We start from the raw sequence: 13,318 nt of genomic DNA on the forward strand, positions 1-13,318 counted from the left end.
TAAGGAAGAAATAATAGCAATCTTACAAAAAATTCAGGGGGCACCTGTGTGACTCAATTGGTTAAGTGTCCAATTCTTGATTTCAGCTCAGGTCAGGATCTCAGGGTCCTGAGATAGAGCTCAGTGGGGAGTCTGCTTGAATTCTTTCTCTCTACTTCCCTCTGCCCCTCCCCCAGCACTCTCTCCCTCTCTCTCTCTAAATCCTTTTTAAAAACAAGGATAAATTCATGCTTTTATTTGTTTAAAAAAAGATTTCATTTATTTATTCATGAACAACAGAGAGAGAGAGAGGCAGAGACACAGGCAGAGGGAGAAGCAGGCTCCACGCAAGGAGCCTGACGCGGGACTCAATCCCAGATCCCGGGATCAAGCCCTGAGCTGAAGGCAGACATGCAGTGCTGAACCACCCAGGCATCCCTAAAGCCATGTTTTTCAACTTGTTGTGTGAGACCAGCATATCTCTGACACTAAACCTTACATGACATAAATACAAAAAACATTCATAAAATATAAGTGAGTTGGGGCACTTGGCTGGCTCAAAGGAGGATGACACTCTTGATCTTGGGGTCACAGGTTCGAGTGCCACATTGAGTGTAGAGACTACTTATATAAAATTTTAAACAAAAAATATGTAAGTGAATCAAATCCAACAATACACAAATGCATCAGGAGAAAGTAGGTTTTATCCCAGGAATACAGAGTTGGTATGACAAAATCAATCAGTGTAACCCACTATATTTAGGTAATAAAGGAAAAAAAAACATATCTCAAGTGATACGAAAAAGCATTTGACAAAATTCAACATCCCAACTCACTGCTAACAATTGTTAACTCATAGCCAATCTAGTTTTATTTTCAACCCCTTCAACTTCCTTTCCTTCCACTATGATTTTGTAGCAAATCTTTATTGAACCCCTGCTCTGTGCCAGGCCCTGGGCTGGGGTCCATGTATGGGGCAGCCAGCAAGTCCTGCTGCCATACGTTCACATTCAGGAGGGGAACAGGTAAACAGTGAGTGAATAATAATTTCAGAGTCAATAATAAACACCAATTATGGCAGAGAGTTACTGGATGGGCAAGGGTGTGTGTTGGGGGGGGTGTTATTCTAGTAGCCGAGGAAGGCCTCATGAGGGGGTGATATTTGAACTGATACTGGAATGATGAGGAAAAGGAGCCATGGGAAGGATACTCCCTCAAAGCAGAGAATAGCAAAGGCTCTGCGGTAGATCTGAGCAGGATATGTTGAGGATCAGAGGACAGTGTAGCAGGGCCATTGTGAGGGTGGGCAGGTAAGACAAGGAGAGGTCTAAAGTGGGGCAGCAACCAGCCATGCAGGGATCTGGTGCAATGAGGAGTGCACCAGTGGCACTGCATCTGCATGGAACACCATGCAGGTGTTCCAGGTGCAATGAGGAGCCTGGAAACCCTTAGCAAGGACACTCCTTGTCCCAAAAAATGATTTACGCTTTAACAAGCCAATTTGCCCTGTGAAGAATGGACTGGGAGGGAGGAAGCAGGCAAGAGAGGATGCAGGAAAAGAATATTGGGGGCTATGGCAGGGGTGCAGGCAAAAGGAGAAGGTGGCTAAGGTATGCAGAATTAGAGACCCCATCTCCCTCCTGGTGGGGAGCTGGCACCCCAGGGTGGACTGGCTGCAAAGGGTGGGCAGAGGAAGCCCCAGTGGCACTTGGTGAGGCTGAGACAGAGGAAGATTGGGTGGCTGGGCAGGTTGGTGGGGGAAATCAAGAGTACCATCTGGGCCACACCGCGTCTGAGAAGACAAGTTGCAACGCAAGCAGAGATGCTGAGGAGGCATCTGGATAGAGGAGTGTGGTGCTCTGAGGCGAGAGAACTGAAGGAAAGTGTGCTGGGGGGCAGGGGAAGTAGGCGTGCGTGCAGCACATCTCTCCTCTTTTCTGCTGTTTTGGTTAGCAAAGCGGATAAAGAATCCAGAAACAGATGCAACTATGTTAAAAAGCTTATCTGTGATAAATCGGCATTTTACCTATGCAATGGGGTTATGAGGATTGTATGAGTTACAAAGTAAGATGCTTAGAAAAGTACCTGGCACATATTCAGTGTCCATTACATTTTTTAAAACTTCAATTCCATTGGCAAAAGAGTAATTTACCTAGTAAGAGAGATCCATATAACTTGCTAACCATCTGGAAAAATGTGTCAGTTAGATGCTCTACCCTATACTTAAGTAAAAATACATTTCATATTGATTAATGATGTACATGGAAGAAATCAAACTAGAAAAGCATGAGAAAAACATTTGGATGAATAGTTGTCTAGTCTTGGCATAAATGAGGCTTTTAAATTTTATTATTATTTATCTTTTTTAATGCTTCACAAATTTGCATGTCATCCTGGCACAGGGGCCATGCTAATCTGCTCTGTATCCTTCCAATTTTAGTATACATGCTGCCGAAGCAAGCACTACATGAGGCTTTTTAAAAGCTACACAGGAAACCCCGACCCAATAATGAAAAACGTTTGACTACATGCAAAATCCTGTATGGCAAAAATGCTGTAAACCATGCCAAAGATAAGAGGTAAGAAAGTATTGCATTATATATGACAAGCAGAGGAGGAGAAATTTCCCCAAAACACAAAGATCTCCTAGAAACTAATAAACAACCCAAAAGAATATTTGTCTTTACAGGAGAAAATGCAAAGCATCAAGGAACATATGAAAAGAGACTTTATGTGATTAGTACTTAGGTAAACCAATGGCTTAACCAGTTTGACCCAGCTTTCTCAGATATTGATACTGGGAATGCAAATTGCTACAACCTGTTTTGGATGATCTGGCAAATAAAAATGTGCATACCATTCTGCTCTATAGTTTTTTTAGGAATTCAGACAAAAAATAAAATTAAAAATACCAGTATATATAAGATTTTTGCTGTTGCAAAAATGTATGTACCTACCTGGAAAGATGTCTATGGTTAAGAAAAAGGCAAGTTATGTAGTAAGGGAATAACTTTCTATTTTCGGTTTACCTTTTTCATATATGTTTTGGTTTTTTAGTGTGGGGGGAGCAGTGAGAGGGGATTTTTTACACACTCATCCATTTACTTATATGTGGACACAGAGAAGATGTCACTGCTAAATATTGATCAGTCAGAAAAGTAGGATGGAAAGGTGAGAAGAGCAGATGTAATAAATTCTCTTTTGAAAAATTAAAATATGTCTATACAGATGTAAATGTGTATTTTCTCTTTACAAACTTCTGTTGTCATTTTGACGTAGACAGGCCAGGTCCAAGGACTACAAGGAGGCCCCACAAGACCAGCCAAGAGGATCCTTGGCTTTGTGCAGGAAAGAAATCAGAAGTGGGAGGTAAAAGCAGTTTATTGAATAGTGTAAATAACAGAGTATAGCAGGCAGAGTGTCTGGGAGACTCGGAAAGGAAAGGAAAGTCAGTCTCTTCATCACCTGGGGTTAGGGGTTCATACTGGAAAGGATGACATGTTCATACATGTACATGTACATGTACCATGTACATGTTCCTTCAGGAATCCAGAATACTGTCGAATTCAAAGGTGAGTGACAGGTGAATAATAGATAATATTTCATAAATCATCGAAGGTGGGGGTATTGCTGCCAGTGTTGGGTGAGATTTGTTCAAAGCTAATGTCCTGGAACATGTTTGAGATTCAGTTCTTCTTAGACGTTAACAGGTATTTGGATGCCTAGGACAACACTCAACGAATGATTAACTTTCTTGTCACACTCTTCGAGTGGGAACATCGCTTCTTTGGTTTATTCAAATGCAGGGTGAAATACAGAATATGAGCAAATGGGGCCTTGCAGAAAACAGCAGAAATTCAACCGTTCTAGAAATGGAATCCTTTCAGTTTCCCTATCTCAATTTGAGTCCTCCGGATATCAAAAATGAAGGATAAATAATGGTCTAGTCTCCGGTATATATACATGTATATATATATATATATACACACACATATATATATGTGTATATATATATATAAAATCACTCAACTGACTGAGCCACTCAGGCACCCCCAGAACATATTTTTTGAAACTCTAACAACTCAACAACAAAAGGCAAACAACCGAGTTTTAAAACGGGCAAAGGACTTCAATAGACATTTCTCCAAGAAAATATACAAGTTGTCAACAAACACGTGAAAGGATGCTCAACACCATTATTCATTGGGAAATGCAAATCAAAACCACACGGAGAGGCCAGTTCACACTCACTAGAATGGTTAGAATTAAAAAAAAAATTACAAAATAAAAGTAGAAAATGAGAGTTGGGGAAGATGTGAAGAAATTAGAATACTGCTAAACATGGAATTACCATATGACCCAGCATTTTCACTTCTAGGTGTTTATCCAAAAAAAAAAAAAAACAAACCCACAACACAGGGGTCCTGGGATCAAGTCCCACGTCGGGCTCCCTGCATGGAGCCTGCTTCTCCCTCTGCCTGTGTCTCTGCCTCTCTCTCTCTCTCTCTCTGTCTCTCTCTCATGAATAAATAAATAAAATTAAAAAACAAAACAAAACAGAAAACAGATTGTGCATATTGCACAACAGCCAGAAGGTAGAAACAACCCCAATGTCCATCATGGATGAATGGATAAACAACACTTGCTATACATATAATGTAATATTCAATCATAAAAGGGAATGAAGTTCTGACATAAGCTACAAGGTGGATGAACCTCAAAAACATCACACACTAAGTGGAAGACGCCAGACACGAGAGATCATGCCTACGAATGACTCTGTTTACAAGAAACGTCCAGAATAAGCCCATACAGCCAGAAAGCGGGCTCGGGGTGGCCGGGGGCCGGGAGGGGAGGAGAACGGGGAGGGGGTTTCCGACAGGGCGACAGAAAGGCCTCCAAACCCGGTAACAGCAGTGTTTGCCAACACTGAAGACGCACTCCCACTGAGGACGAGGAAAGGAGGAAGCTGGCTTGTGCTGCCCCGAGGGCAGTCTGGCCTGGTCCCCTCCCAGGCTCGCGGCCCCGCGCACCGCCGCCCGGCCCAGACCAATTCCCCGGATGGAGAATCTAGAAGGCGACGCGACGGGGGAGGAGATGACAAGAGCACCGCAGGGGACGCTCTCAGGAGCGAGCGAGAGGCGGACTCAACACCCCACGCGCCGACGTCGCCGCCGGGACCTGAAGCACACTGCTCCGCGCAGGCGCAGGTCTGCGGCGCATGCGCGCGGGCCCGCGGGGCTGGGGGCGGGGCCTGGGGCTGGGGGCGGGGCCTGGGGGCGGGAGACCGTGGGCCCGCGCGCCGGGCGGGAGCGGGGGACGCCGGAACTCCTCAGCCCCCGGCGCCAGTTTCCGGAGGGAGCGCGGATTCCGAAGTCAAGGTCCGGCGGGCTGCGAACCCGGCTTCCGGAGATTGCTCGTGTCGTGGGGGCGGCGGTGGCAATGAGGCAGAAGCACTACCTTGAGGCTGCGGCTCGGCAACTGCACGACAGCTGCCCGGGCCAGGCCCGGTATCTCCTGTAAGAGCGGGGCGGGATGGGGGGCGGGCGGCAGGGCGGCACGGCGGGGTCTTCTGCTCCCTCACCGGTCTCCTTCTCCTTTGCAGCTGGGCCTACAGCTCGTCGCACGGTAGGGAGAATGTCCGTCGGTTGTGGGTCGGTCTGTCGTCGCCCCGCTGCCCCAGCTCCGCGCGGCGCTCAGGATGACCCAGAAGGGAAACCTCGTCGACCCACTGCCCTCATAACCGCCCCTCCCGCCCTCCCAGAGCCTTCTGTTAGTGAAAACTCCAAGTTCCTTAGACCTCTTCTAGTTACACCCCCTTCCCTGGTGACAGCTTTTCATCCAGTGTCCTAGCTTTTAAACTATACTGAGGACTTCCAAATGTATGCGCCCAACCAAGACTTCTCCCGCTTCTACACTCATATCCAGATGCCTTCTTGATGACCTTTTTTTTTTTTTTTTTTTAAGATTTTGTTTATTTATTTGAGAGACACAGATAGCATCAGAGAGCACAGGTGGGGAGGAGAGGGAGAAGCAGGCTCTCCGCTGAGCAGGGAGCCTGATGCGAGGCTGGATCCTAGGAGCCTGGGATCATGACCTGAGCCCCCCAGGCGCCCCGTTGACACCTTTTTAATGTCTCTCAGGCCAGAAGTGGATGGAGCTTTACCCCCCAACACAGTCCTCCTCCCCCAGTTCTTCCCAATTCAGTAAAACGGTAATTCCGTCCTTGGAGTTAGTTAATTCAGCCCTCAAACCCTGGGGCCATTCCTGGCGTCCTAAAAGTCGTCTTCCCCAAGCCAATGCCAGCAAATCGCGCCGGCTTTGAAATATGTTCTGAACCTGGCGTCTTCTCACAGATCTATTTTACCACCCTGGACCAAGTTAATAGCAGGATTGTGGGGCAGCAGCTCTCAGGCATTTCTACATCCATTCTCAATTGAGCAGCCAAAGTGAGTGCAGGAGAAACTTAAGCTTGATCGTGTCAGTTCTCTGCCACAAAGTCTCAAGTGACTTCCCAATTCAGAGTAAAAGTGAAAATCCTGGAAGGATTACAAGGCCCTACACCAAATGCCTGCATTACCTCGCCTGACTTCCTTTCTCCTTTTTGCTCAACTACAAGCACTGTTAGGCCTTCTTGCTCTTTTGCAGCCTTCGCAGCTTCCCTTCCTTCCTTCTGCCTGGAACTCTTAGCTCACATATCTGTGTGGATTCCATCTTCATTTTCTTCTGCTTTCTACAGATGTTATTCAACAAAGCCTTCCCTGGTTACCTTATTTAAGACTACAGTATTTCCGGGCAGCCCGCCCGGGTGGCTCAGCGATTTAGCGTCGCCTTTGGCCCAGGGCCTGATCCGGGATCCAGTCCCATGTTGGGCTCCCTGCATGGAGCCTGCTTCTCCTTCTGCCTGTGTCTCTCATGAATAAATAAAATCTAAAAAGAAAAACAAAAAAACAAAAAAACAAAAACAAACTACAGCAGCTCCATTGCCACTCCCTATTCAAATCTTTTTTTTTTTTTTTTTTTTAAGATTTTATTTTTTCATGAGAGACACAGAGAGAGAGGCAGGCTTCATGCAGGGAGCCTAATGTAGGACTGGATCCCGGGACTCCAGGATCACACCCTGGGTCGAAGTTGGCGCTAAACCACTGAGCCACCTGGGCTGCCCTTGAATCTTTTATTCTTCCCAGCACACTACACATTTGTGTTGCTATATTTACTTTCTCTCTCTATGAGTTGTCCTTTATTCACTGTCCTGACTCTTGCGCCCAGAACTCTGCCTGGCACTTTCCAAATACTCAGTAAATGAATGAATGTAACATTTGAGGGGTCCCTGGATGGCTCAGCGGTTTGGTGCCTGCCTTCGGCCCAGGGCATGATCCTGGAATCCTGAGAGCAAGTCCCACATTGAGCTCCCTGCATGGAGCCTGGTTCTCCCTCTGCCTGTGTCTCTGCCTCTCCCTCTCTGCCCCTCATGAATAAATAAATAAAATTTAAAAAAAATTGGCAGAGCTGAGTTACAAGCATGGTAGTTAGTTGTATACTTAGCAGAGTGTTCACTAATAAGTATTTGTTGAATAAATCCATGGTGTGCCCACCTTCCTTTCCAGCTGCATCACACCCTCACCTTTCCCTAATAACCATGCTTTCTTTTTCACTGTACTTCTACCTGAAAGCCCTTTTTACCAGTAAGGGATGCCATCTCCAAGTACAGATACTTGGATTATTTGACCACCACTTCTTTGAAGTGTTTCTGGCCAGTCTATACAGAGTTTAATAGTTTCCTGGGCATTTTAATCATACTGTGTTACAGTTGTTACTGATCTTTTTTTGTTTGCTTAGGGCTCCCCTAGAATTTGAGTTATTTAAAGATAGCAGCTCGGGACACCTGGGTGGCTCAGTGGTTGAGCGTCTGCCTTTGGCCCAGGGCGTGATCCTGGGATCCTAAGATCGAGTCCCGCATTGGGCTTCCTGCAGGGAGCCTGCTTCTCCCTCTGCTTATGTCTCTGTCTTTCTCGCTGTGTCTCTCATGGATAAATAAATCTTAAAAAAAAAAAAAAAAGACAGCTCTTTTATTTATTTTTTTAAGATTTCATTTATTTGTTGACACAGAGCACAAACAGGGGGAGTGGCAGGGAGAGTGAGAAGTAGGCTCCCTGCTGACCAAGGAGTCTAATGCAGGGCTCAATCCCAGGACCCTGGGATCATGACGAGATGAAGGCAGAAGCTTCCGCTGGCCGGGGCCAGGGTTCGGGCTGGGGCTCGGGCCGGGGCTGGGGATAATTAAAAAAAAAAAAAAAATGAAGGCAGAAGCTTAATGAACTGAGCCACCCAGGCACCCCAAGATAGCAGATCTTTTATTCCATATTTGACTCTTCAGCCTAGCATGGAAGATGATTGTCTTGATTGCATAAACATGCTGGGGCAAGTCTGTTGTCCTGTAACCTTGTACTGAGAGCTACCTGCAGAAAGTCTGGCCCACAAATCACAAAATTGTGCTAATTGTTTAAAAAAATCAGTATAATTTATTGATTTGTGATAAATATGTTTGTAAAATTGGTGAGATAGCTTTTTACTATCTACTATCTAACAAGTAACTATTACTTGTTACTATTACTTAGTAACAAGTAATGAGTAAGATAGCAAAGAGTGGGGACTTAACCTGTGGCTAAAGGAGTGAATGGATAGAATTACAGTGTTTTGCAATATAAATTGTTGCAAATTTGTCTCATATTTTGAGTTTGCTTAAGGAGAATATTATATCTCCTCATACTAAATAGTATACTTTATCATTGAATATTGGCTATTTGAGATAACAAAATATTCTGATTTGCTGAATCATGAGTTTCATTTGTATAATTTCAGATGATAACAGCACTTTTGAAGGAACATGTCCATACTGTTTCCAGTTTCTGGTTTTGGATAACTCTAGAGTGCGCCTCAAACCTAAGTCCAGACTAACACCCAAAATACAGAAACTTCTTAACCGAGAGGCAAGAAATTGTACACTCAGTTTTAAAGAAGCAAAAATTTTGAAAAAATACAAAGACTCCAAAGGTGTATTGGTAAGATTTCAATTCTTGTATGTATAAATAAACTAGAATTTTCTTTTACTTAAAATGAGGTTGATTAAGGATCAGGCTACATATTAACTCAGAGGTTTGTGTAACTGTGAGCCCTGTGACATTTAGATTGTCAAAATATGTACATAATTTTTTTCTGTTGATTGATGTTTCATCAGGAGTAAAGCTTATTTTTTTAAAATTTTTGATTGAAGTATAGTTGACATATTAGTTTCAAGTTTACACACAGTGATTTGATAATTATATACATTATGAAATTCTGACCGTGATAAGTCAGCCTCTGGAATTAATGAAGTAAAGAGATGTGAGAATTAATTTGATTGGTTTTATTAATTGATCTAAACATATATTTATAGAATCACTAAAGGTTTGAAGGGGTCACTTAAATTTTCAGTGATAATTTGCCATGTTTTATTGGAAAATAGCTTGGAGTTCTGCAACAAATGTTAAATGTCAACTGCTGTTAAAAAGAACATCCTTCCAGATGCTAATGGGTATTAGTCACAGTCTCTTCCATTCTCCTGAAACAAGGCTTTATATTTCTTTGTTATCTTTAAAAAGGTGTTTTAGGAGGCACCTGGCTGGTTCAGTTGGTGGAGCATGTGACTCTTGGTCTTGGGGTCGAGTTCAAGCCCCATATTGTGTGTACAGATTACTTAAAAATAAAACCTTTAAAAAATAAAATAAAATAAACAAAACCTTTAAAATAAATTAAAAAATAAAAATGAAAATGTTAAAAAAATTTTAAGATTTTATTTATTTATTCATGAGAGACACAGAGAGGCAGAGATTTATTAGGCATGGGGAGAAACATGGGACTCGATCCCAAGACTCCCGGGATCATGACTTGAGCCAAAAACAGACACATAACCACACTGAGCCACCCAGGTGTCCTAAAAGGTTTTAAATTAAATACAAATGTTTAGTAACTTTTTATTGAAGATTTTCTCATTTTAAATTTGTATCTTGTCTGATTGCTGCTGTTGGTTTACAGACTCCCTGAGGGCAGCCTCTCTTACTTACCCAGTAGTACTTGGTGTAGTCCCTTACATACAGAAATTTAATGAACATGTAGTTTATTGGATTAAATTATAAGAGAAATCAGGCCCAATATTTCTTCTTTTTATGGTAGTTGACTACTTGTAAAACATGCAACAGAACAGTTAAACATCATGGTAAAAGTAGAAGCTTTCTCTCAGCACTGAAGAGCAGTCCTACCACTCCTACGAGTAAGCTCAGCCTGAAGACACCAGAGAGAAAGACTCCGAGTTCTGCAAAGCTGAGTCATATGTATGGTTCCAAAGGCAAGAGCCCTGCCTCGATATTCAGGTATCCCAATTTGTTAAGCTATTTGCATAGCTGGTGTGAACTCATTTGTTCTAATTTCCTTTGTTTAATATACACTTCCTAAATTTGCCACGCAGCTCAGGACTTGGCCCTCGGTTTTTCCTTCCATACCCTCTTCTTCTCTAATGTCCTATGCTCACGTATCTTTCATTCTCACGTCTGCTTATATTCCTGGTATATTCCTCTACTTCTCTTTCTCTGGGCCTGTTCCCAGCTGCTGCCAAATATATCCACTTTATTCCCCCAACATGTCCCCACAGCTGACTACTCAAAGCTGCTCATCCTTCTAGTGAACATGCCCTTGTAGACAGTCTGACCTGAAATGGTGAGTAGACAGCTCCTACTCCCTTGGTCCTTGTCCAGTTAGTCACCAGTTTCTATCTGCCCTTCCTTCTGGGTTTGCATCTGTTCTCCTTTTCTCCTCCTGCTGTGTTCAGTCTATATTCACCTTTTGCTGGGACTCCTACAGTAGTTTCCTGCTTCTAGTTTCAAACTCTGCTAGTCTGATAATTTCCCTAAAGCACCATTCCAGTGAGAAGCCTTTAACACTTCACACCATAGCACGTAGAGCAAATGTTCCAGCATGGTTTCCCAGCCCTTCCTACCTGGTACCAGTGCATCTGCTTTCTTACTTTGCCTTGATTCATCCTATGTGTTAGCAAAACTGAAGTGAAGTAAACTCACAATTACATTCCTGCTCTAAACCTTTGTTCTTGGTATTTTCTCTGTCGGAAATTCCTGTGGAAATCTCACTGAATAGAGATTTGTCAGATGTTAATAAGTTTAACTATATGACCGAGCACTGAACTATTTTTGTAGTGCACAGTACTTATTCACTGTGATAGTAAATTTAGTTTCATAGAAACTGGGAAAGGAATTTTTGAATATTTTGTACCAAAAGAGAAACTGAGTCTGGTAATTTCTTCAACATAAATAGCAAAATGCAGCAAGGACTGAATTATCTGTTTACTGAGCGAGGGTGGTTTGTTTTTTGGTTGTGTTTTTTTTAGATTTTATTTATTTGAGAGAGAGCGTGCTGAGTGCACATGAGCAGGGGTGGGAGGGAGAAGCAGAATCCCCGCTGAGCCGGAGCCCAATGTGGGGCTAGATCCCAGGACTCTGAGATCATGACCTGAGCCAAAGGCAGATGCTTAACCCACTGAGCCACCCAGGTGCCCCTGAATTGAGTTTTTTATATTGGGTTGACATTTGTAAAATTGGATAAGAATTACAATTTCAAGTCAGTTTTTCTATATTTTGATTTAATTATTTTGATATTTGGCATGATAGGAATTCATAGAAGCTTCTACCTTATTGGATAAATGTAGATAAAAAGGAATTTGGCATATTTAAAATAATTCACTTGCATTTAGGCCAGACTGCTTCTTAGATATATACAGGAGTGAGAAAGATAGTTCACATTTATCAGACAGATGGGGAATAGAAGAGGGATCAGATCAGACTGACAAACCCCAATAAAGTTTCACGGGTGTGAAACACAATTGGAGGGCATGAAATAGAAGGGAACAAAAATACACACACAGCAGCTGGGGAATCATTTATCCAACGAATATTTTTAGAAGGCCTCTTCTGTGCCTGGCACTGTTAAGAAGCGGTGGAATATACAGTTAGTTGTACAAAGTCTGCCCTTTGGAGCTTACATTCTAGGTGGGGAGATACAATGGAGTGGTACCTGCATGTGTAGATTGAAATTCTTCACTTTTGAGAAAGGAAGTGGTCTTGAGCTGTGAAGAAATATGTTTTTAAAATCCTTTGAATGGTTATGAATCTTGATGCCAGACTTAGAGCGAACTCAGACATGATGACACTTTACCTTTAGCATTCTTTGGGTGTGACAGAAACTTCCAGAACTACCCAGTATACCTCCTGAATGTTCCCTAAAGCCTATGTAGTGAGGAGACTTTTAACAAAAGAAGAATGAATGCTGGGTCCAGCCACTGCTCGTTTATGGCCATAATGCACAAATGTAGAAAAGGATTCTAGTAGCAATTATGTAGTCTAAACAGGAAAAGCACTTTTAAAACGTATTTATCAGTATACCTAAGTGTGGTTTTATGTTTGTTTTCAGGACACCTACATCTGGACAATCAACACCCACTTGCGCCTCAAAGAATATGAGCAAAAGAAAGAAACACCTTTCTCAACTCAAAATGTTGCTTAGTCAAAGTGAATCCCAAAAGAACTCAAAGGTGGACTTCAGGAATTTCTTATTGTCTTTGTAAAAGATGGGCTGTGAAAATAAATGTTTAATACAATTCTGAAACTAAAGTTAGCCCTAAAAACATCTTTCTTAAAATTTTTATTCATTAAGTACATGGAACAGCGGAGAACAGAAAGAACAAACTTTTCTGGGCATTTTTCAGTATTTATACAGAAAATACCTCATGAAAATGAATAACCAAAACCTGCCTACATCACAGGGTTGTTGTAAGAATAAAAAATATATGAAAGATATTCCAGAAAGGTTAGCCAGAAAGGTAAGGTACCATGACCAAAGGAATGTCATTTTCTTTCATAAGGACATTGAGACCTTTAGGAGAGGGCCTGTTCACTCCTTTCTCGGTGTCTTTGGCTTTATTGCTAATTCAGACAAAGAATCAAGTACGTGATCCTTGTTTTTCCTCAATCATCTGCATAACTTTGTAAAAGCTGAACATTATTCCTATTTTGCATGCAGAAGTAAATATATGGAGCATTCTTAATTGTAATTCATTCAGATACCCCAAATTTCGTTTTTACAACTTTCTATTGTTCCAAGCAATATTTTATCACAAGTGGCATTTCATTTGCTCTGGTGAAGACTTATTTCTAGGTTTAAAATTTAGAGCAAAATATAACATAGTAACGATTTAGCTATGTTAAATCTTTCCTGGAATGCAGATATACTAAAA

The 13,318-nt window shown here is 42.4% G+C and overlaps 1 protein-coding gene and 1 non-coding gene across 2 annotated transcripts; one reads left to right on the forward strand and one right to left on the reverse strand.

The window, feature by feature from the left end:
- Positions 1-2,336: 2,336 nt before the first annotated feature.
- LOC121474851 lies at positions 2,337-2,443 on the reverse strand. The gene has a single exon (XR_005983557.1). It is a non-coding gene; the product is annotated as a U6 spliceosomal RNA (small nuclear RNA).
- Positions 2,444-5,255: 2,812 nt separating this feature from the next.
- C1H18orf21 (chromosome 1 C18orf21 homolog) lies at positions 5,256-12,695 on the forward strand. Its single transcript, XM_041745275.1, has 5 exons — positions 5,256-5,498; positions 5,585-5,607; positions 8,842-9,041; positions 10,192-10,388; positions 12,496-12,695. Exons 1-5 carry the CDS (start codon positions 5,422-5,424, stop codon positions 12,647-12,649), a joined length of 651 nt encoding a protein of 216 aa, XP_041601209.1. The 5' UTR covers positions 5,256-5,421; the 3' UTR covers positions 12,650-12,695.
- Positions 12,696-13,318: the final 623 nt, after the last annotated feature.

This window comes from Vulpes lagopus, chromosome 1 (assembly GCF_018345385.1).
Source record: "Vulpes lagopus strain Blue_001 chromosome 1, ASM1834538v1, whole genome shotgun sequence".
Classification (NCBI taxonomy): Eukaryota; Metazoa; Chordata; class Mammalia; order Carnivora; family Canidae; genus Vulpes; species Vulpes lagopus.